The sequence below is a fragment of the Triturus cristatus genome, chromosome 2_1 (genome assembly GCF_964204655.1).
Source record: "Triturus cristatus chromosome 2_1, aTriCri1.1, whole genome shotgun sequence".
NCBI lineage: Eukaryota > Metazoa > Chordata > Amphibia > Caudata > Salamandridae > Triturus > Triturus cristatus.
In genome coordinates, this window is record NC_140581.1 from 442,285,698 (window position 1) to 442,308,580 (window position 22,883).

At 48.4% G+C, this 22,883-nt stretch overlaps 1 protein-coding gene across 1 annotated transcript in view; it reads right to left on the reverse strand.

The window, feature by feature from the left end:
* TENT2 (terminal nucleotidyltransferase 2) overlaps window positions 1–22,883 on the reverse strand; it is a 693,839-nt gene that overhangs the window by 471,509 nt on the left and 199,447 nt on the right. Inside the window, exon 6 of the mRNA XM_085632248.1 lies at window positions 13,785–13,851. Within this exon, the coding sequence (XP_085488374.1) occupies window positions 13,785–13,851 (67 nt within the window). The remainder of the gene's footprint in view (window positions 1–13,784; window positions 13,852–22,883) is intronic.

Consider the following 22,883-nt stretch of genomic DNA (forward strand, 5'->3'; position numbering starts at 1 on the left):
AGATCCCAGAGGGTGGGCGAGTATTTGTCCCGTGTGACAGGACTTGCTGGTCGCTGTGAAGGTCTCGTCTCTGACGCTCATTCGGCTTGGACGTTAAATTTGTTGGCTCTGACAGCCAGCACGGTGCTGAAGTAGTCAGCCTAGCTGGTTTCTTAGGCACCAAGCTGGGGCTGGGCGTTAAGTCCAAAGATGTTGGTCGGTGCCGACCCGAAGTCAGTGGTGGCCCAGGAACCTTTCTTTGGTGCTTAAGAGTTGCTGAACAACCTCTTTGGAAAAGGCTGTTCAGTGTGGGATCAATGTCTAGGTGGCGGGGTAATGTTCTCAAGGCTGGCAGCAGATCTTCTATTTCCAGATCGGAACCAGAGCTGTTGGCGGGGGAGAAAGTCCCTTCATCTGTGGCTGACGCTTGTGGACGGTGATCGCCCTCAATGACCTCTGTGCCGAAAAGGTCCAGGTTGTCATCTCAGCTCCTCTGTGACATCTTGAGACCTCTAGCCAGACGCTCACATAGTGTTTTCTTCTAAAAGGAGCAACAGGCGTCTCAAGCAGCCTCATTGTGCTCGGGGGAGAGATAAATAGCAGACCAAATCGAGATCGGTCCGAGAATATTTTGCGTGACAGTGAGGACAGTCCGTTCCATCACTGTGAGGACATTGTGGGGGATATGCGTGCAAAGACGGGAGAAGGCCCCAAACTGCGAAGGCCTCATATGGGCCACAGGCCACCGGAAAATGTGCCTGGTTGTTTCAAGAGTTGTCAAACTGAATGGAAGGGAAACAAACGCGATCAATAACAATTCAGATGGAGAGAAGGGACCATGGAAACTAAAAAGAGCGGACCACGACAGTGTCAAACCAGAGCACACATACGAAACAGACTGCGAAAAAAGAAAATAGTCTAACAATGTAGTCGATGACCATGCACATTACCAGCAAGAGTTAGAGTAACAATACCTCATGATTCAGGAGACTTTCTTCGAAGAAAAGCAACTTGCACACATCCAGGCCCAACACAAGATGAAAGGATTATGCAGATCATGTGTATCTACAACCATACATACCTCAATCATATATTTACACTACTATTTTTATACTACAACCAACTGGTGCAGGAACAAAGGAAAAAGTCTGATTGATAATGAAACTCAGAAAATAATTTAAAAAAAATACGTTTTTCAGATAAATTTCGGATAGTCTGCAGACTGGGGGGCATCAGGTAGCCTTAGTGCTGCTTGGCCTGAAGGCTGCCTTCAATACAGTGAACCATGATTTACTACTCCCCAGACTAGCAGAGGATGGAGGTCAGAGGCTCAACGCTAGGATAGTGCAAGTCATACCTGGAGGACAGAAGTTAAGCAATACATCTTCCTCCTAACTGCTCCACCTTTAAACCAGCCCACCAGGAGATGCTCAAGGATTCCTCTGTGAGCCCGACATGGTTTAATGTCTACCTCAGTCAACTAGTTCTCCTCATCAGATTCCATAGACAAGCTTTTCAACCATGCAAATAAAACACAACCGATTATCACCTTTGACCCGCAATGCCTGCTCTTCACAACTGTATGTGGGATATCTCTAGCAGGTTGGGCGTCAACTTAGAAATTTAACAGCGAAAAGACGGGCGGTCATTCTTGGACACAGGGAAACCCAGACTTTTCTAGCACATTTGACCCATAGAATACAATTTGTTTCCAGTGGTCGCAACTTTGGTTCACAACTTAGGGGTGCAAATGTAATGCGATCCATCCCTCACTATCCACGTTAATAAGCTCTCTGCCTCATGTGTCTACTTCATGAGGATCTTTTGCACTATCAGGGAGTAGGGGCAGGATTTTGCAGAGTGCCATACTGAACAGATGCGACTATGGAAACGTCTTGTTTCTAGGGGCTCCAAAGCAACCATGACAAACGACTGTTCTGATACAAATCAGCTGCCACCAAGCTAGCCCTCTCTCTTCCATGCAGGGCGATGACCACACAGCCCTCGATTCACTCCAATAGCTCCCTATGACCACTAATATTGTATTCAAGACCCTCTATATGGCCAATAGAGCTTTGTCCTCTAGAAGGAACACACATTATCTCAAATAAACTTCAACACTACATTCCTTCAATGCCAACTCTCTTCAGGTTCCTCAGTTCAAAAAGGCAGGTGGGCGAGCCTGCTCACTGGAGGTGGCTCAGCTATGGAATAGCCTACTTCACAGAACCTGATCATTTCACCTTAAGGAAAGCCTTTAAAACCCGACTTTATTCAAATTCTTTACACCGCCAATTGCTAGTGTTTCCTTTAGCCAGTATTGCAGCTGCTAAGAAATGAACAAAAATAGTCCATGATTGCGGAATAGAGACAGATTGGACAGAAAAAGTAGGTAAGGCAAAAGGAACAATAGACACAAGGATTTGAACACAAGCATGGAAATGGAAGGAGAACTGCAAACTGTGAGAGAGTGGCTCTGTATATACTGTTCCTTAATAGGTACAGGGTGTACAGAGTCGACAGTCCCCCAGGGTTTGACAGACGTTAAAGTTAGATATAACCTTACTCTCTAAAGTGGTAGCTTGGTCGAGCAGTAAGGCCGTATCAGAGGACAGTGTAAAGCAATTGTTGTACACACTCAGTCAGCAAATGGCCTCACACACTCAATAACTGAACTCTAGGCCAATGGTTTATATATAAAAAATATATGCTTGTTTTATTTTAGAACCAACACTTGGATTTAAAAAATACTTTCTCAGCATGAGATGTTTCATATAAATACTTTTGCCATATGCAATAGACTTTTGTAAACAGTTACAAGTGGTTGCAGTAGGCAACTCTATTTTTAAACACAACAATGCATTGAGCTCAATAGTAAATTCAAGTTATTTGCAACAGATTACTTTTTAGATTACTTTTGGAATTCCAGGACTGGATCCTAGATTCAGTCCTGGGTCAGTACTCAGAATCAAGTGATGAAAGTCGACTTAATTATTGTAATGATTTTTAAACAATATTTAGCTATTTTTAAATGATTTCATATGGAAGAAAGGAATATGCTACTTACCAGTATGCATCTGTTCTTGGCATGTAGAGCTGCAGAGTTGTACACTTAGGATAGATCGCCATCTGGTGTTGGGCCCGGATGTTTGCAGTTTGTTTTTCTTCTTGGACAGTCTTTGGAAGTCACGAGTTTGGTGACTCCTCCTTCGGTCCGTACTGCGCATGGGCTTCGGCTCCATCCTCAGATTGTTTTTCGCCAACAGGGAAATGATGGAGCGTAGTAATAACAGTGAGAAACCCATGTGTTGTATCTAAATAAGATGTACTGGAACGGATACAGGTAGCCGGGGAGGCGGGTGGGCGTGTACAACTCTGCAGCTCTACATGCCAAGAACAGATGCATACTGGTAAGTAGCATATTCCGTTCGAGGCATATGAGCTGCAGATTGTACACTTAGCATAGATTATATAGCAGTACCCAACCTTAGCGGCGACCACCGGTATCCGTTGCAGCTGTTTGAAAAAGTGTCTTTAGTACAGCCTGGCCCACCCTAGCTTGCTGCTTGGAATGCACATCTACACAGTAGTGTTTTGTGAAGGTGTGCGGTGTAGACCATGTGGCTGCTTTGCAGATGTCATCTAAGGGTATATTCCCTAGAAAAGCCATAGAAGCCCCTAACTTTCTTGTAGAGTGGGCTTTAGGAGGAAATTTGCCTTTTGATAGCAAATTTGTATGCATTTTACAATCCACCTAGCTATCCCTGATTTAGAAATGGGGTTGCCTTTATGTGGTGGAGAGAAGGAAACGAACAATTGTTTAGTCTTCCTGAAGGGTTGCGTTCTTTGTATGTAGTATAGCAACGCCCTTTTCACATCAAGTGTGTGTAAGGCCCTTTCTGCAACAGATTGGGGTTGCGAAAAGAAGACAGGTAATTCCACTGATTGATTGAGGTGGAAGGGGGAAATGACTTTGGGCAGAAACTTCGGATTTGTGCGAAGTATGACCTTGCTGTGATGCATTTGTATGTAGGGTTCCTGTATGGTGAACGCTTGTATTTCACCAACCCTTCTAAGGGAAGTGATAGCTACAAGGAAAGCGGTTTTCCAGGTGAGAAACTGTAGCTCACATTTGTGCATTGGTTCGAAGGGTGGACCCATTAGTCGTGTAAGAACTAAATTTAGATTCCATACAGGGGAAGGTGGTGCCCTGGGAGGAATTACGCGTTTAAGGCCTTCCATGAAGGCTTTAATAGCGGGCACTCTGAAGAGTGATAAATGCTGTCTGTTTTGTAGATAAGCAGCGATCGCTGCTAGGTGTAGGCGTATGGATGAATATGCCAGGTTACACCTGTGAAGATGGAGCAGATAGCATATGATGTGCTGTATGGATGCATCTAGAGGGTTGATTGTATTGTTACGGCAGTAAATTACAAATCTTTTCCACTTTGCGGCATAGCATGCTCTAGTGGTAGGACGTCTGGCTTCCATGATGATGTTCATGCAATCAGGGGGAAGGTTAAGGTATCCGAATTCTAGGATTTCAGGAGCCAGATCGCCAGGTTGAGCTGAGCTGGGTCCGGGTGCCTGATTTCTCCATGGTTCTGGGTTAGGAGGCATGGGGATAGATGCAGTTTTTGATGTGGTACCACTGACAGTTGTAGTAGCGTGGTGTACCACGGCTGCCTGGCCCACGTCGGAGCTACCAGAATGAGTGTGAGGGAGTGCTGTTGTAGCTTCCTGACCACTAATGGAATTAGTGGGAGAGGTGGAAAGGCGTATGCAAATCTGCCTGACCAGTTCATCCATATCGCATTGCCCTTGGACAATGGGTGTGGGTATCTGGCGGCGAAGCTTGGGCATTTTTTGTTTTCGTGGGTGGCGAAGAGGTCTATCTGAGGATGCCCCCACTGTTGGAAGAATGGGTGAAGAACTTGTGGATGCAGTTCCCATTCGTGTAGTTGTTGCGTTTGTCTGCTGAGCAGATCTGCCATGGTGTTTTGTACGCCTGGAACGTGCTGTGCCAGGAGAAAGATGTTTTGAGGAATTGCCCATCTCCATATGCTCTGGGCTAAGCGGGAGAGCTGGGGAGAGCGTGTCCCCCCCTGTTTTTGGATATAATACATTGCAGTCATGTTGTCTGTGCGAATGAGGACTGCTTTGCCCGAAATCTGTTTTTGGAAAGATTTTAGGGCTAGAAAGATCGCCAAGAGCTCCAGATGGTTGATGTGGAGCGATTTTTGCTGTGGCGTCCATAGACCTTGCATGGTGAGGTGTAGAAGGTGCGCTCCCCAGCCGGAGAGCGATGCGTCCGCGGTTAGAGTCACCTGAGGAACCGGGTCCAGGAACGGCCGCCCTTTGGAAAGGTTTGTGGTGTTCCACCACTGCAGAGAGTGATGTGTGCGGCCGTCCACCAACACCAGATCCGTCAGCTGCCCCTGGGCCTGGTTCCACTGTTGTGCTAGGCACTCTTGAAGTGGACGCATGTGGAGTCTTGCATGGGGCACTATGAAGATGCAAGACGCCATCATTCCTATAAGCTTCATAAACACTCTTGCTGGAAGAGAGTGTTGAGGAAGGAATGTTTTGCGTAAGGCTTGAATGCTTGTGATTCTGGCTGAGTTTGGATAGGCAATACCTTTGGAGGTGTCTATAGTGGCCCCGAGATATTGCTTTGTGTGAGATGGTATGAGGTGGGACTTTTGGTAGTTCACCGTGAAGCCTAGCTGGTGGAGCAGTTGGATGGTGCTGTTTGTATGTTGCACACATTGGTCGTAGGACGCGGCTTTTATCAGCCAGTCGTCTAGGTAAGGGAAGACGTGAATATGTTGACGTCTGAGGTGTGCTGCTACTACTGCTAGGCATTTGGTAAACACCCGTGGTGCGGTGGTGACCCCGAAGGGGAGAACCGTGAATTGGTAATGTTGCTTGTCCACCACGAACCTGAGGTATTTCCTGTGAGAGGGGTGTATTGGAATGTGAAAGTATGCGTCTTTCAGATCCAAGGTTGTGAGGAAGTCTCCCTGGCAGAGGAGTGGGAGGACTTGCTGTAGGGTGACCATGTGAAAATGGTCTGAATGTATGTAGGCATTTAGAGGCCGGAGGTCGAGAATGGGTCTGAGGGTCCCGTCTTTCTTTGGTATTAAGAAATATAGGGAGTAGACCCCTAGATTTTGTTGATTGACGGGGACCTGCTCTATAGCGTGTTTTTGGAGGAGTGAGAGTACCTCTTGTTTGAGCAGTGTGGAATGTTCTTGAGACATTGGACGGTGCCTTGGTGGGATATTGGGTGGGGTAGATGTTAGTTCGAGACAGTACCCTGACCGAATGATTTGGGTCACCCATTTGTCCGATGTTATGGACTCCCATGTGTGGATAAAGTCTTGTAGTCTGCCCCCGACCGGAGTGGGATGGTCTGGGGGGAGCGGAGGGGAGTCATTGTGCGGGTGGGGTGGCAGAACGGGTGTTGTTGGTTTTGCCCCTGCCCTTATTGTTGTTGCCTCTGTAACCGCCCCTTTGATTGCCCTTTGAAAAGGTATTTTGAGGAGGGGACTTGTAGGAGGTAGAGGCGTTATCGGTGGAGGAGCCTCTGCCTGTGCCACGAAAGGACGAGCGTCGAAAGGAACGTTTAGAGGCTTGTGTTTGGAGAGCCCCCATAGACTTTGCTGTGTCTGTGTCCTTTTTCATCTTTTCCAACGCTTCGTCTACCTTTGGCCCAAAGAGAGTTTGCTGGTCAAAGGGGTGATTGAGTATGGACGCCTGGACTTCAGGCTTGAAACCTGAGATCCTGAGCCAGGCATGGCGACGAAGCAGGACACTTGTATTTATGGCTCTAGAAGCAGTGTCGGCTGCATCGAGGGCACACTTAATGGAGGTGTTTGTAATTAGTTTACCCTCCTGTATTAGGTCATGAGCCTTGCGCTTGTGTTTTTCTGGAAGGTGCTGCATAAGAGCCTCTAGTTCGTCATAGTGTGCTCTGTCATATCGCGCAAGCAGTGCTTGTGTGTTTGCAATGCGCCACATGTTTGCAGCTTGGGAGGCGGTGCGTTTACCAGACGCGTCCAGAAGTTTAGATTCCTTGTCTGGCGGTGGGGCTTCTCCTGAGGATTGGGAGTTAGCCCGCTTTCTAGCTGTGGAGACAACTAGGGAATCTAGGGTAGCAGGGCCCTTAATGTATGCAGGGTCTGTGGGTGCCGCTTTGTACTTCTCTATTCTAGGGTTCAGTACTCTGGCCCTGACAGGGTCTTTGAACACCTCTGTAGCGTGCTTGGTGACACCCTTAAGCATGGGTAAAATAGAAGTGGATTTGTCTTGTATATCAAATGTATCCAGTAGGAAGTCTTCTTCCACTGGTTCACTGTGCATGTCCACCCCATGGTAGTGTGCTGCTCTCTGCACTAAATGATGAAACCCTAAGGAGTCCTCTGGAGGAGACGGCCTGGATGGGTATAGGTCGTCCTGAGGTATATCTGGTATATCAGGGTTATTGTAATCCTCCCATGGGTCTGGGGTCCCTGGTGGAGTGGGGTCCATTGGGGCGTCCGCCGGGTAATTGTCCGGGTCCCCGTCATCCGGATCTGGGGATGGGGCCGGATCGTAGTGAGGTGGAGGTGGCGGAGACCTGGGAGGGGGAGGGGGTGGAGGTGGTGGAGGAGGTAGGGGAGGCGGTAGTGGGGAGGGCACTCTGAGGGGTGAAGTAGCAGAGTCCTTCCTTTTGGGTGGTGGAGGAGGAGCCGGAGTATCAAGGCGTCTTTTCTTGATAATTAAAGTCAATAGTCCAGTCTTTGGATCTTTGGACAGAGTCTTTTGTAGAGGGTCTGGTGTAAACAGAGCCAGTGGCGTCGAATCGTCCGTCGGCACCGGTGATTTCGGAGCCGAGGGCTTCGATGGTTTGTGTGCGCCATGCTTTTTTGGGGCCTCCTGTTTTTTCGGCGTCGAAGGAGTTTTCGGCGTCGGAGCGTCGGTGCCAACAGATTTATGTTTGTGTTTGGTCGGCACCGAGAGTCCAGGCTTCGGCACCGGTGGTTTCGGAGTCGAGCTGGATATTGCTTTCTTCGGTGCCGGATGCTGTTTTTCGGCACCGGGCGTCGGCTGGCTCGATCCCGAGCTGCCGTGAGACTTTGGATGCTTCGACACCGAGCCCGAAGGTGGGGTGATCGAAGCTTTGGTCTTGGTTTTGCCCAGGCCGGCAGGCAAGGGAGTAACCTGAGACTCTTTGGTTTTGGGCGCGGGGGTGGGAGGGGGCACAGTACTCACGGCCCGCTGCGCCGGTGTGATGTCCTCCACGTCGGAGTCGTCGGCTTCGGAAGCGCTGACGACGTCTTCTTCCTGCTCGGTGTGTGTTTGCCCCGAAGCTTCGGCGCCGTCTCCGAAGATGTCCGGTGGAGCTGCAGACGATGAGTGCGCCATGGTGCGTCGAGCTTTTCGATCCCGGATGGTTTTCTTCGATCGAAAAGACTTACAGGCTCTGGCCTCGTGTTCTGGAGAGAGGCAAAGATTACACACCTGATGGAGGTCGGTGTGGGGAAATTTAGACCCACATTTTGGGCACTTTTTGAACGGAGTCCTTTCCATCGGCCGGGACCGGAGTCGAGGAGGGCCCGAAGGCCGGTGCCGATGTACGGGATGGAGAAAAGTGCCGCTTCGAGAGATGAAAATGATGATGAAGAAACTCGAAGATACAAGGATTTTCCGTCGAGGCTGGAACCGAAGAAGTTCGAAGCCGGAGCACGAAGTATCACATCCGAGCACGATGGCGGAAAAAAACAATCTGAGGATGGAGCCGAAGCCCATGCGCAGTACGGACCGAAGGAGGAGTCACCAAACTCGTGACTTCCAAAGACTGTCCAAGAAGAAAAACAAACTGCAAACATCCGGGCCCAACACCAGATGGCGATCTATGCTAAGTGTACAATCTGCAGCTCATATGCCTCGAACATTCAGGTTACAGGTACAGTATGTTCTCGTTACTTTTGTAATCCAGTACTGGGTGCCTAGACTCAGTACTGGGACCTTTATCCAAAACAGGTAAGTAATTACGTTTTCAGATATTATACGATTTTTGAAGAATATTTAAAGATTGCAGAAATCGACACTTAGAAAAAATTTCACAGAAAAAAAGTCAATGGTTTCCTATGGAAGAAAATTGAGTTAAGGGCAAGTACAGTTGTAAGTATTTTTCAGAGTCAGTGCTGGGCACCAAGATCCAGCACTGGGAGTTCACCTAAGAGCAGGTGACTAATTTAGTTTTCGTTACTCTGCTGATTCTTGGTGAATATTTTAAGATTTGAAAAGTCCACACTTAGAAGAAATTTCAGGAAAAACCCAGTCAATGTTACCCTATGAGGAAAATAGAGTTTGCGGTTTAAGGGTAAGTACTCGACTGGTAGAGTTGAGGTTCTGGACATAGACTCAGGGGTCCCCCAGGGTCAGGTAGGTACAGTTGGTTCACCCTCAGCGGCTCTAGGGCGGCCGGGTGCAGAGAGAGTTAGGCCCAATGTTATCCTATGAGGGATAGGGGGGCCTTGGTTGGTGGTTGCTGACTGGCAAGCCACGCGGCTGTGGGAGCTGGGCTCCTGGTCACTTACTCAGGGCAAGTGGGGAAGTAGGTAGGTGTAGAGTTTTCACTGCCAGGGCCACTCGGGCGGCTGGGTGCAGAGTGCTTTTGAGCCTTCGGGCGCTCAATTGATTTCAATGGGACATCTCCGGTTTAGAAAGACTGCAAGCTCGGGGACAAGGACTCTTCAGGTGCCACCACCACTTCGAGAGGTAAATTGGGTAGTTGGAGGATAGGTAGGTACCCCGGGATTTGGCACAGGGGGCCGTGGGGCGCCGCGTGCAGGGGTGCCTTTTGGTGTCGGGAAATCTTACCGTCTGTTGATCGTGGTTGGGGGGGCACCTTGTTCTGGAGGCTGCAGGCTTCTTCAGGAGTGTTGAGGGAGGTCCTTGGGTGCTGGACTCGGGGTCACAGTCGCCGTGGGGTCGTCCTCTGGGTGTTTGTTCACTCCGGCACTGGCCAGGCTTGGCTGGTGCAGAGTGTGCTGGGTTTGCGGTTCCGGGCTGCTGCCAGGGATTAGAGATGGGTTTTGAGTAGAGCCTCTACTCATGGGAGTCCCAGAGGCTTAGATCCAAAAGTTAGCCAGGTCCTCCGGGGTTGGTGAGGTTGCTGGCCACAAGAGATGCCGGGTTGGAGCAGGGGCAGGTTCGAGGGTCGACAGGCAGGTAGGGCTGGGGCAAAAGCAGTTGGTGTCTTCCTCTTTTTAGCAGCTGCAGGGCAGGTCTTCTTTCTTCTTGCTCTTCTTTGTAGTTTGGAATGTGGAATCTGGGGAAGGAAGGTTCAGGGTGCCCCTAAATTCTAGATTTAGGGGCGTTACAGGTAGATGAAGGGCAGGGGCCAATGGGTCCCTGTCCTGGGGTGGGTACACCCCCTATCCTGCCTCTCTCCTGTGGGAGGGGGGCAGGAGCCTAGTCCCAATTGGGCAGGGCTTCCCATCTTCAAGATGGCGAGAGCCCGGAGATGTGCTTCACCTCGCCTCCCCCACTGAGGGGTGGGGTTGGCAGGCTGGCACATCCCCTGTCCTTATTTGGGGTTTCCGGCCAAGCTTCCCGCCAGAGTGGGGGGTTGCAGTGGCCTGGGAAAGCTCACAGAGGCGGCATGCCTTTGAAGCTTCCCCCTGCCCATCCTGGGGGAGGAGATTTAGCACCTCGCCCAGGATGTGCATTGTTGCAGACCCAGAAGAGCAGGGACTCTCCTACCCAGGGGTCCAGCAACATGTTTGCTGTGTGGCAGCCTAGGCAGCCTCAGAACAGACATGGACTGTAGGTTTAGGTATCAGGGGGCCTCTCTAAGAGGCCCTCTGTGGTGCTTTGTACATTAAATCACACACTGGCATCAGTGTGGATTTCATGTGCTGAGCAGTTTGATATCAAACTTCTCAGTCTTCAGTGCTGACATTATGGTGCTGTGGAGTTCGTGTTTGACAAGCTCCCAGCACCATATACTCTTAGCTGGCAGCACTGCACTTACAGGACCCAGGAATGGACCTGGGTACTGTAGGGGCACAGGGCTCCTGCCTCTGTGCCCACACCACTGGCATAGGGCACCCAGCTAGAGGGGTGGCTGATGTATGCCAGGGCAGTGTAGGTTGTGGGCATGGCACACAGGGATGTGTGCCATGTCGACTCTCTGTTTTGTCTTGTATCCAGACACTCAGCCTGCAAGAGCAGTATGTGTATTTTAGGGTGCAGGGCCTCTAAGGGTGGCACAATGACAACTTAGAGGCCTTCCCTGGTCACAAGGCCCTGGGTACCTAGGGTACCATTTACCAGGGGCTGACATGTGGCCAGGGTTTGCCAATTTGGGTTTTGGCTGTTAGGCAGTTTTTAGGGAAGGAACACAGGCCCTGGGCACCTGATTGGCAGGAGCCCAGGGCACAACAAGGAAAAGTGCATCAGCTAGGTTACTGCAACAGAAACCCACTTTCTTACACAAACCAGTTCACCGGATCGGTCAACCATGAAGTTGTCTCAGTATGTTGGACAAATGCCAACATTCGAGACATTGATTACTTCAATGCTGGAAACCTCTAATCTGACCTGAATTGACGCACAGGCAATATAACCATCCCTAGGTCCCTTGAACATGCAAGATTTGCTTCAGCGCCCATGTCCATCTCATTCCAAGCAGCTACTGCCACAACAAAAGAGAAAACCTACTTTTTCTTAGAACATTCATATGCAAATACTCCAAGTACTGTGACCAAGCCTCCCAGATATTATGGCGATAACATGAGACCATCACTAATTGGGAAAAACGAATCAATGTGCCCAATGATCTTTCAATCTAACAGAGGGAAAGACTATTCCTTCTTTTCTGAAATTAAATGACGATAAATAGAATAAATTTGACAGTTTGTAACTTTTTATACTTTTATCTTTTGCACCTGGTCGCATTAGTTAAAAAGCAAACCAGGCAGCATATTTGGTTTCTATCAACATGCATATACTCTTAAAGCGTTCTTGTATACAATGCTTTTATACATTTAATCACATATCTTAAAAGTGCTTTTATACAACGTTTTATTCAAACACTTTTATATACAATGTTTTAAATGATTATTCAAAGTTTTCTAATTCTTTCAAATGCGTAATGTTCATTGCTTTTTTAGAATGGTACGCGTCTCAAAATAAGGCTATGTCAAACCATGATCCTGGGATTGAGAACACTGAATATTCTTGTCTGGGCAGTCTGTTTTCAATCCTTGACTACAGTTAGTGTTTCCTTTAGCTCTATTAGACGTGTCAAGATCCTCAAGCACATACAAAAAATGCATCATGCACAAAATATCGCCAAGGGCTGGCAATCCCAATGCCTGCCAAGTTTTTGGTTTATATAAATGCACGCAGCCATTGGAAGATGGCCCCTCACAACGTAAGCTTATTGTTTACAAACATGAAGGCTTAATGTCAACATGTGGCTGCAGCAGACACGTTTTCCGCCACGTCAGTTTAGTCTTAAAGAAGATTTACTGGCTCCAAACTGTTTTCTTTTGAAAATAGGAGATGAAATAAGTGGTCAAATGGCATATACACCCGGATTTTGATCACCGATTAAGGGAGGTCATTTAAAGAAATAAGCTGTCTATCACCAAGAGCACATATCCTGGTTCCACAGCAGAGCACTAACTAGGAATAGCTGCAGACAGCTAGTACAAAGGTACGGTGTGCAATTCATGGCTGCAGGCAGCTAGTCAAAAGTATGCTGTGCAATTCATCCAAGGAAAGTCAAATTCAAAAGGCAGGTTTGTTATTTAATGCTTTAGCATGGCATTTGAAAATAGCTTCAGGCTGTTAGTATGTGAAACATTTATCTTGTTTTTGTTGGCCAGGACATGCTTAACTACTTTTGTTTTTGCGTTCTGTGTAGTTACCCTACATATTTTCATGCACTAGACTGGGAAGTTTAAAATAATCATTTTAAACTGATGTCCCCATTTCTTAGTGCCATCTTTGAGTGTGTTATTCATAAACAAAAGATTGTTTGGATTCTCGTTATGTCCCTGAACTCACTTAGAGCAACTGATATTAACCTAAAAACATAGCCTGCACAAGACTGCACAGTTGGCATGTGTTAGGACCGCGGTTCAACCATCTTTTTAAGTTAGAATTGGTGCATTAAACTTAGTCTCTGCCTCACAAGATTAGCAGTCAGACCTCTGAGGCTCTGGGGACCACGCAGATTTCATATTCGAGAGGTTCCTTGAAGTAAAGGGTAGTGTTTAGGGGTGGTATTTGGTTTACGAGGTTCAGTGATGTGTAGAATTTAGAGGTGAAGGTTTTGTAGAGACGGGAATGGATGGTATTTAGGAGGTGTAGGGTCAGCAATTTATAAGCATCCAAAGCAATTTTTACAATGTAAAATATATACATCCAAAGTACTGTCCCTCAAAGTAAAAGCACTGAAAAAAATACCCGAGACAAAAATGAAGCCAAAATTGAAGCATGCAACTGGCAACCAATGGATGTCTTCTGTCCCTGCATTACATGCAAAACTATGATCTATTGATGGGCAGTAGTAAATATGCAGAAGACAAGCCGATGTAAAGGGACCCTCTCAGATGAGTACTAGAAAAGGAGAAAAATGTCAACCAAAAATTCTCGAAGGCTAAAGCTCCCAGTCCTCTAAGAGTATAAAATGGTCACCAAGAATTCTCGACTAAAGCTCAGTCATCTAAGAGTATAAAATGGTCACCAAGAATTCTCGACGACTAAAACTCCCAGTCATCTAAGAGTATAAACTTACTTACCAAGTCTATTATAAAAGTATTTTAGAATCATGCCGAGTATGTGCCTTGCTTCTGTTTCCTGATTTACCTGTATAAAACAAAAATTAAGTTACAAGCTTAGAAAATAACACACAGATAACATTTATAGGGCTTTACTACTTAATAATACACATAGTTTTAGTTTTAAAAATTTATATTGCGATTCTACAAACAAATGGTAAATTTTAGGGAATTTTCAGGACTAAGAATATGTAAAGAAATACCGCTAGGGAAAGGCTATGCAGATCCTATGCTAAAGAACCTAACTTACTGGCTTGCAACAGAAGCTCCAAGGATCAAGTCATAAAGCAATAAATCACAAATGAGGCTGGGCAGTAAACACAATAGAGCTATGATATCCCAAGCAGTAAGGTAAGTAAAAATAAGAAAGCTAAACATTATAACACAAATAATACATAAACAGGTAAATATGTACATCAACAGTATTCGAGAAAGACCGATCTGAGGAGAACGGAAAACGAAAGATAGATAGCTAAGTGGAGGGGCAATCAGAGATGGGAGAACAAGAGCAGAGGAAAAGATTGAGAGGTAAAGACAGAAAATGACCGGACAGCATGAAGCCATTGCAAAAGAAAAATAAATGAAAGGACAGAGTGATGAGAAATGACACAGAATAAAGGAGGGAGATAAAAAGAAGTCCAAATGGGAAGGACACTAAAGATAAAAGAAAAATTGGAGCATGAACAGTTAAAAAGCAAGCATATGGATGGCTGGAAAGAATATACAGGAGCTAAAGTCAGTACTGAGTCTATGTTGGCAGAACAGCCCAGGAGAAGAGCAGGAGCTCTTCTAAAGGGGAGGAGACAGGCAAGGAAAAAATAACTGGTCAAGTACTGGGAAAAGCTGGAGTTTTGGTGTTAAGTGTCTCTATTATCTATACCTATATGTGAGTGACTGATGTCGTATCACTCTTCTATTGATCTGGCTGCAGCTCTCTCTGGCAGTCAGCTGACTTGCAATATCTGTGACCAGACTGCAAGCTCTATGCAAACAGGTTTGCTTATCTTTTAACCATGTTTGCTCTGCATTCCAAAGGTGCAAAAATGTGTTACACAAAGCAGCACCAGCATTTTGTATGCACCCAAAAAATTATTGAAGTTTTTTAATCTCAGAAGCTTAGACCCATCGAAGCACAACTGTAGTTCCATTGTTAGCCATCAAATCTAGTCGTAATGCATGAGAAACCTTTTAGCAGAGTCTGGCAGTGAGACTATCTTCCTACCAGGTGCCCCAAGTACACAAACAAGCATTGGCATAGCCATTAGGTCTCGCCTTTGAAACCTTATAAGTATTTAGTTATGCAGTGCAGCAACATCAACTGTTGCATGGCTAGAAACTTATAAGATCCCAAATGCGAGACCCATTTGCTATGCCAATGCTTGTTTTTTGGGGGCAGGAGGCGATTAAGCGATTTGCCCAGAATCACAGGTTGCTTGAGCCTCCCACTAGACTCGAACCTGGTTCCCCACTTCAAAGTCGGCCGCTCTAGCCTTAAGCCATATCTCTCACTCTCCTTTCCAGTGTTCTTTTATTTACAAGACTCTACATATTTGTAACCAAACGTTGGAGTGTGAAGGCGCAGTTCTTTTCCTGTGTAGTAAATGAGTATTGACCAGGACACTCATAATGTGAGCAGTGTCCCAGTCACTGGTGTCAGTTTCTGCACCGGTTTACGTCGCACGCAGGACACAATGTGTACGTCCTTGGGGATAGGGGTGGGGTCAGCTGCTACCACTGACAGGCCCCCGGGGCGGGGCTGCACAGCTGTTTCAGGGCTGCAACTTCCTGCTCCGAAGTCACGCGACGGCGGCGGCCGCAGAGCGTGAGGATGTCTGCGGGTTGAAAATGGCGGACTTCGGGTGAGGGGTGTGCGCGTCTGGCGACTTTGTGGGCGCAGCTCTGGCTAGCGGGAGCAGGGCGGGTCCCGCTTCAGGGATTTTGAGGCCGTGATGAGGGGCGCTGTATCGGTAAGGGGGGGGGGGGGGGGGGGGGGGGGAGACAGGCCATTCCTACTTAGAGGCTTAACCGTTGACCGTGATACGGGATAGTGCTGAAGTGAAATCTAAACTGGTTGTCATTGGACTGAAATAGTTTGCGAATAGCGACGTGCCCTCAGCCTGTTGTATTCCCTCAGTCGCAATCCGGTGCTTTATTATTTGTGTGTTTGTAAAATAAGAAACGGGACCATGGCAAGGTTGTGGCTCGGCGACGTTCCCAGAACCGCAACTTTGGCCAGTGACATCCCTTCGACCAAATGTTTATTTATGTTTACAGTTTTGTATAGCGCGAACTCGACCTCTTGGCATCGGAGCGCTTTGCACGAGCACCGGTTACACCTCACAATGTCTTGTTTGCTTTTAGAAATCGGGATATTATGTGAATAGCCCATAATTACATAATTACAACATGTTGAGCTCACGCGAAGGCTCGAACCTGATCCCCCGTGTTTGAAAGTCGGCAGCTCCGGCCGTACCACCACATCCTCTCCCAGTATTACAATGACAATCAATACGGGCAGGGCACAAATCCTAAACGAGGTGTGCGCGCGCGCGTTAGGCAGCCGCGGATGCGGTGAGGGGGGGGGTCGGCAGCCGCGGGGTGTGTGTGCGCGCGCGTGTGTCTGTGTGTGCGTCTGCGCGTCTCAGAAGCGCGTCCACAGACCCCGACCCCAATCGCTATCGCTGCGCGTGCCCCGGTCCTTCTCCCTTGAGAGGCATCTCGGCGACAATAGGTCTCGAGAGCGAGACCTAAAAAGGACTGACCAATTTGAAACGTGGTGACCTTTATGGTCAGTCTGTTCCCGGGCACCATTGATAAGAACCAAGAGATCCTCGTGCTCTTTTCATGTATTCCTGAGCTCAGAAATATCAAGGAGGTACAACAAATGGTTACCTAGCCTTTCAAAAATGGTTGGTGAATTCTTTCATCCAAAGGGCATCACCCTAAATTGATAGAGGGCCTACAGTGATGAGAATGTGGTCTTGTACGTCGCTCACATTTGTCAGGTTAATTTGCCTGGTTACACCAAAAGTACTGATGTACCTGGCTGTTCCCCAACTTACCCACCAGGTCATAATCCTGGAGGGAAAGAATGAGACAGCAGTCACAGTGACTGTGTACAGTCTTGGCAGTCTATGCAGAAAACAGGTCAACCCTTGTCTTGGTACCAGTACAATTGATCCCAACTCACAGGCAGCTGAGCACGCAAATGCACCCAAGTCCAGCACCTTGGCTACATCAAACTTGATGCAATCCTGGATCTTCTGTGACTATGTTGTAATCTTTTTACTGTTATTTTCATACAGTAACCACTTTTTGGCATTGAAATACTACTCAAAGGGGCAACTTTGAAATTGGAAATCATGTTGGGTGCCTCAGCAGCTGTAGGCAGTGGACCACAGTGTACTCCCCAGACATCCCTCCAAATGGGAAATTTGATTTTTGTAATTTAAAGAAATAGCAGTTGTCCTTTGACTAGACAGGGACTGCTTTTTTGTTTTTGTGGGTGTGATGGGGACCTTGAGAGTGATACAGTTGTCCATTTAAGTAATCAAGCCCTTCACAGTCAATTTCTTCTGCACGAAGCCTGTGTGCAATCTTGCTCTTAACGAGATTGAATCAATGTGGAGGAAAACACTCACAGATCTATCAGGTTCCACATCATCCCAAATATTGCAGAATTGAGAGAAATCGAGATTAAATGAATGAAAGACAGAGAGAGAAAGAGACAGAGACCTGGAAGCTCATGCTGCTATGAGCATGCCATTGGCACGCAACCATAAGCTTGAAAAACTTTACAACATTAAACCGTGCAGAGTAAATTACCTTTGGGTAAACTGCAGTGCAGGCACATAGAGTGGGAGGTATCACATTGCCAGAGGAAAAGTATACCCAATGAATGTATTTAAGTTAAACAAGCTGAAATGACAGCCTCAGTTTAGGGAAAATAGCACACACTGCCATTTTTCATCCGAAAGTTTGCCGCAATATTCCACTTAAGAGACACATAGGTCAAGGAACTCTTCATTCGTACTAACAACCAGGGTTCTAGACACCTGTGAAATCTGCTTGGTACCCACTGCTCCTGTGGTAGTTTAGACCTCAAGTGGAATGTGGTCTGGAATGCACTATAGACCTATAAGGAAAGCTAAGGGAGTGTTATATAGTTGCAGATGCAGAAATAATAGGTTCTTATGAATGAATGATCTGATTTTTAAAGCGCAAACAGCTTCCCCAGAGTATCCCGGCGCTAGCCAGATAACTCACTGAACCTGAAGAACACATAATTTACAGTGTGGTGAACGAAAAGTTTCTTACCTGTCGGTGTAGTTTTGCAGCTTGAAGATCTTTCTGGATTCACTATGCTGTGCATTATTCCGCGATCTTGTGGTTGGGTCCGGATTCGTAGTCTTTTCTTTGGTTTTTTTTTTTTTTTTTTGTAGCCCAGGTGGGCGTCGACGTCCACCATTTGGTGCACCTCCCGTGACGTCGTCGTGCTTCCTGCGGAAGTCCCACCTTTGGGGCGCCATCTTCGGGTTCTTTTTTCCCTGTTTTTTTTTTTTTTTTTTTTTTTAACCCTAGGCGATTGATTAATCCTTTTGTCCATATTTCTGTACGTATCCACCTTTTTTGATCCTATCCATTTCACCCCCTCTTCCTCCAGCCTCATCTTCCTGGCGGAGGTGGGTGGGTTCGCTAGTGAATCCAGAAAGATCTTCAAGCTGCAAAACTACACCGACAGGTAAGAAACTTTTCGTTTTGCAGCGTGAATCTTTCTGGATTCACTATGCTGTGCATAGATTTTGTAGCGGTTTTCCTATTTTTGTGGTGGCTGGGTGGAAGATGATCGCTGGTCGTTGAAAATGTGTTGTAGCACCTTCTGTCCGACCTGTGCTTCCTTATTCATTTGAATGTCCACGCAGTAGTGCTTTGTGAACGTGTGCACAGATGCCCAAGTTGCTGCGAGACAAATGTCTTGGATGGGCGTGTTTGCCAGGAAGGCAACTGTGGCCCCCTTCTTCCTTGTGGAGTGAGCTTGTGGCCCCTCCGTTAGCTCCTGTCCCGCCTGTTTGTGACAGAATTGGATAGTGAGGGCAATCCATCTAGCGATGGTGCCCTTGGTCACTGGTCTACCCATGAAGCTAGTAGCAAAGGACACAAACAGCTGCTTCGACTTCCTGAGTTCTTTGGTTCTTTCAATGTAGTGCATCACCGCTCTTCTGGCATCGAGGGTGTGCAGGGCCTTTTCTGCATTTGTAGTCTGGTTTTGGAAGAAACTCGGTATCTGTATACTCTGATTCATGTGAAACGCCGACACTACCTTGGGCATGAAGTGTGGGTCCGTCCTCAGGACTACCCTGTCCTTGTGAATTTGAATGTAGGGCTCCTGTAGCGTTAGTGCTTGAAGCTCGCTCACTCTGCGTAGTGAGGTTATGGCCACTAGAAAGGCAGTCTTCATCGTCAACATTTGTAGATTGGCCTTGTGAATGGGTTCAAACGGCGCCTTCATGAGCTCCGTCAGAACCACGTTTAAATTCCATGCCGGCGGCGGCAACCTTTTCGGGGGTGCCATTCTTTTGGCTCCCTCCATGAATCTCTTCACCACCTGCGAGCTGAAGAAACTTCCACCCTTCTCACCTCTGGTGTAGGCAACGATCGCTGCTAGGTGCACCCTTAGGGAGCTCGAGCAGAGGTTACTCTTTAGAAGGTGTGTGAGGTACCTCAGCACCGTTGAGTCTCTTGTCATTCTGTTGTGCAGGCCCTTCTTCCTGCACCACACCGTGAATCTCTTCCACTTTGCGCTGTAGCACTTTCTTGTAGTAGGTTTCCTTGCCTCCCGTAGCACTCGCATAGTGCTCTGAGGTAACCTTAGGTGTGCGAACTCTAGGTCTTCAGGAGCCATGCTGCTAGGTTGAGGGTCTCTGGCTCTGGGTGCAGGACCTCCCCGTTTTGCATTGAGAGCAGGTCTTTTCTTCGCTCGAACCTGTACGGATTGCCTTGCGCCATTTCTTGAATCTGTGAGAACCATGTCTGCCTCGCCCACTGTGGGGCCACCAGGATCAGAGTCATGTTGCTGGTTCTGCACTTGTCGAGCACTCTGTGCAACAGGGGTATCGGTGGAAAGGCGTAGGCAAATGTCCTCGACCAGCTTATCCATAGGGCATTTCCCTTGGATTGCTGATCTGGTTGCCTGGACGCGAAGCTTTGGCATTTTGCATTGTGGCGTGTTGCAAAAAGGTCTATTGTGGGAGTCCCCCATCTCCGGAAGAGTTTCTCCGCTTCCTGGCCATTGAGCTCCCACTCGTGCGATGCTGAGGTCTGCCTGCTTAGCCAGTCTGCCTCCACATTGTCCTTCCCCGGTAGGTGAATTGCCAGTAGATCTATCCTGAGAGGTATGGCCCATCTCCAAATCTCCTGAGCTAGGGATGAGAGGGGAAACGACTGTGTCCCCCCTTGTTTGTTGATGTAGAACATCGCCGTGGTGTTGTCTGTCTGCACCAACACCCTCTGCCCGCACAGGTGTCTCTGGAATGCCTTCAGGGCTAGCAGTATTGTTTTCAACTCGAGGTAGTTGATGTGGCGGACCGCGTCTGCCGGAGCCCATAGACCCCTCACTCTGAGGTTGTCCATGTGCGCTCCCCATCCCATCTGCGATGCGTCCGTGGTAATGGTCACTGTTGGGCTTGGTGGTGTCAGGCTTCTCCCTGTTGTTATGTTGTCTCTGTTCCACCAAGTTATCTCCTCCTGCACTGCGTGCGTAACAACCACTAGATCCTCCCAACTTCCGTTTGCTTGTGACCATTGCTGTTGCAGCCATTCCTGGAATGGTCTCATGTGCAGGCGTACATTCGGCACCAGCTGGATACAGGACGCCATCATCCCCATCATCTTGCTCACCGCCCTCACTGTCAGAGCTCGCCCCTTCTGGTAGAGCTGCGTCTCCTTCAGTAGGGCATCTGTCCTCCTGTCGCTGGGCACTACTGTACTCTTGAGGGAGTTGATCTGTGCCCCCAGGAAAATCTTTACCTGCTCCGGTTCCAGCGATGATTTTCCCCAGTGGATGGAAAATCCCAGATTTGTGAGGGTGTCCGTTACGCGTTTTGCGTGCCTCTCGCACTTCTCGTGTGAGTTTGCCTTGACCAGCCAGTCGTCCAAGTAGGGGTATACGTGTATGCCCTGCTTTCGTAGGTGTGCCGCTACCGCCGACAGGCATTTTGTAAAGACCCTTGGCGCTGATTTTAATCCGAAGGCCAGGGTTGTGAACTGGTAGTGTTCCTGTTCGATGTTGAATCTTAGGAGGCCCTTGTGCCTTCTGTTTATTGGGATGTGAAGGTAGGCATCCTTGAGGTCCACGGTGACCATGAAGTCCCCTTCTCTTATCTGTGGCAGTACCTCCTGCAGTGAAGTCATTTTGAACCTTTGTGTCTTGACGAACTTGTTTAGGTACCGGAGGTCCAGTATGGGTCTGAGGTCTCCGTCTACCTTCGGAACCACGAAGTAGTTTGAGTAGACCCCTTTGTTGCGTTCCCTGAACGGCACTGTCTCTATGGCTCCCTTTTGCAGGAGTTTCCGTGTTTCTTCTCTGAGTATTGCCAGTTCTTGGGCCGATCTCTGTCTTCCCTTCGGCTTTCTGTTTGGAGGTCTTTTCTCCAACTCTACGCAGTATCCGTGCTGCACGATGTTCCGTATCCACTTGTCTGTGGTTATGCGCCGCCACTCCTGAAGGTAGAACCTCAGCCTTCCGCCTACCGGTGACGTATGCTCGTAGGCTCTTGGATCTTCTCTTCCCCCTGATGACACCTTTTTGCGCCTCACCCTTGGGGGCCTGACGAGGGTGGGCGTCTTCTTGCGTGCTGAGTCACTTCGAGGAGGGCTGATCGCCCCCTCTCCTCCTTTGGCCACGTCCGTTCCCTCTCCCTCGAAAGGACTGGCCCCGAGGTTGATATTGCCAGCTTTGCTTCTGCTGACTTTGTCCGTGACCTTCGCCCTGCTGACCTTGTTGGAACGCCTGGTGCGACGTCCCCTGTTGGCTTCCACCCCTACCGTAGGGTCTCCTCGAGGGATTTCCTCGTCTCATTCCCCTCAGCTGCAGGGCCCCCATGGACCTCGCTGTCTCGTTCTCCTTCTTGAGCTGGGTGAGCTTCTCGTCCACCGTTGCTCCGAACAGTGTCTCTCCGTTGAAGGGAGTGCCCAGGATGTTGTTCTGCACTTCCGGTTTGAATCCCGAGATTCTTAGCCATGCATGCCTCCTTTCTGTGACCCCTATGGCCATGAGTCTTGCTGAAGTCTCTGCCCCATCCAACGCCGTCTTTATACAGGAGTTGGCGATGTTCTTGCCTTCATCTACCAGGTGAGAGGCTCTCTGGCGGTATTCTTCGGGGAGGTGCTTTACTAGCTCCCCCATTTCATCCCAGTGTTGGTACTGGTGTCTATTTAGGAGTGCATTTGAATTCGCCATGCGCCAGTGCATTGCGGCGTTCCTCTCGACCTTTCTGCCTGTGAGGTCGATTCTCCTGCTCTCTTTATCTGGAGGTGGGCCCGAGGTTGCTGGCACGTTGGCCCTTCTCCTGGCCGTGGAGGCAATGATGGAGTCTGCGGTGACGCTCCCCTTGATGTAAGGTGGGTCCAGGGAGGAGTGTTTATACTTTTTCTCTGTCCTGGGCGTGATCGACCGACAGGTGGCAGGCTCCTTGAAGGCTTCTCTCCCCTGGTTCATCACGCTTTGTAGCATGGGGAGGAACTGGCTCCTAGTCTGGATGGGGAGCAGTGTTTCGACGAGAAAATCGGCTTTCGGCCTCTCCTCGTCGAGCTTGACGCCGAAGGCCATTGCTGCGCTCTTCACCACCATATTGTACACCCCGATGTCGTCTGGTGGCGAAGGCCTCGAGGGGTACGTGTCCACGGCCTCCTCCGGGTTTTCGGTGTCGAGATCTTGCCATTCGACGTCGTTGCCGGTAGATGTCGCCGAATCGAAGAACGATTGTTGGTCTTCTTCCTCGGCTTCTTCCTCATAATAGGGCTCCTCTTCCTCTTCGAGGTCCCTTGTCAGCCCTTCGGCGT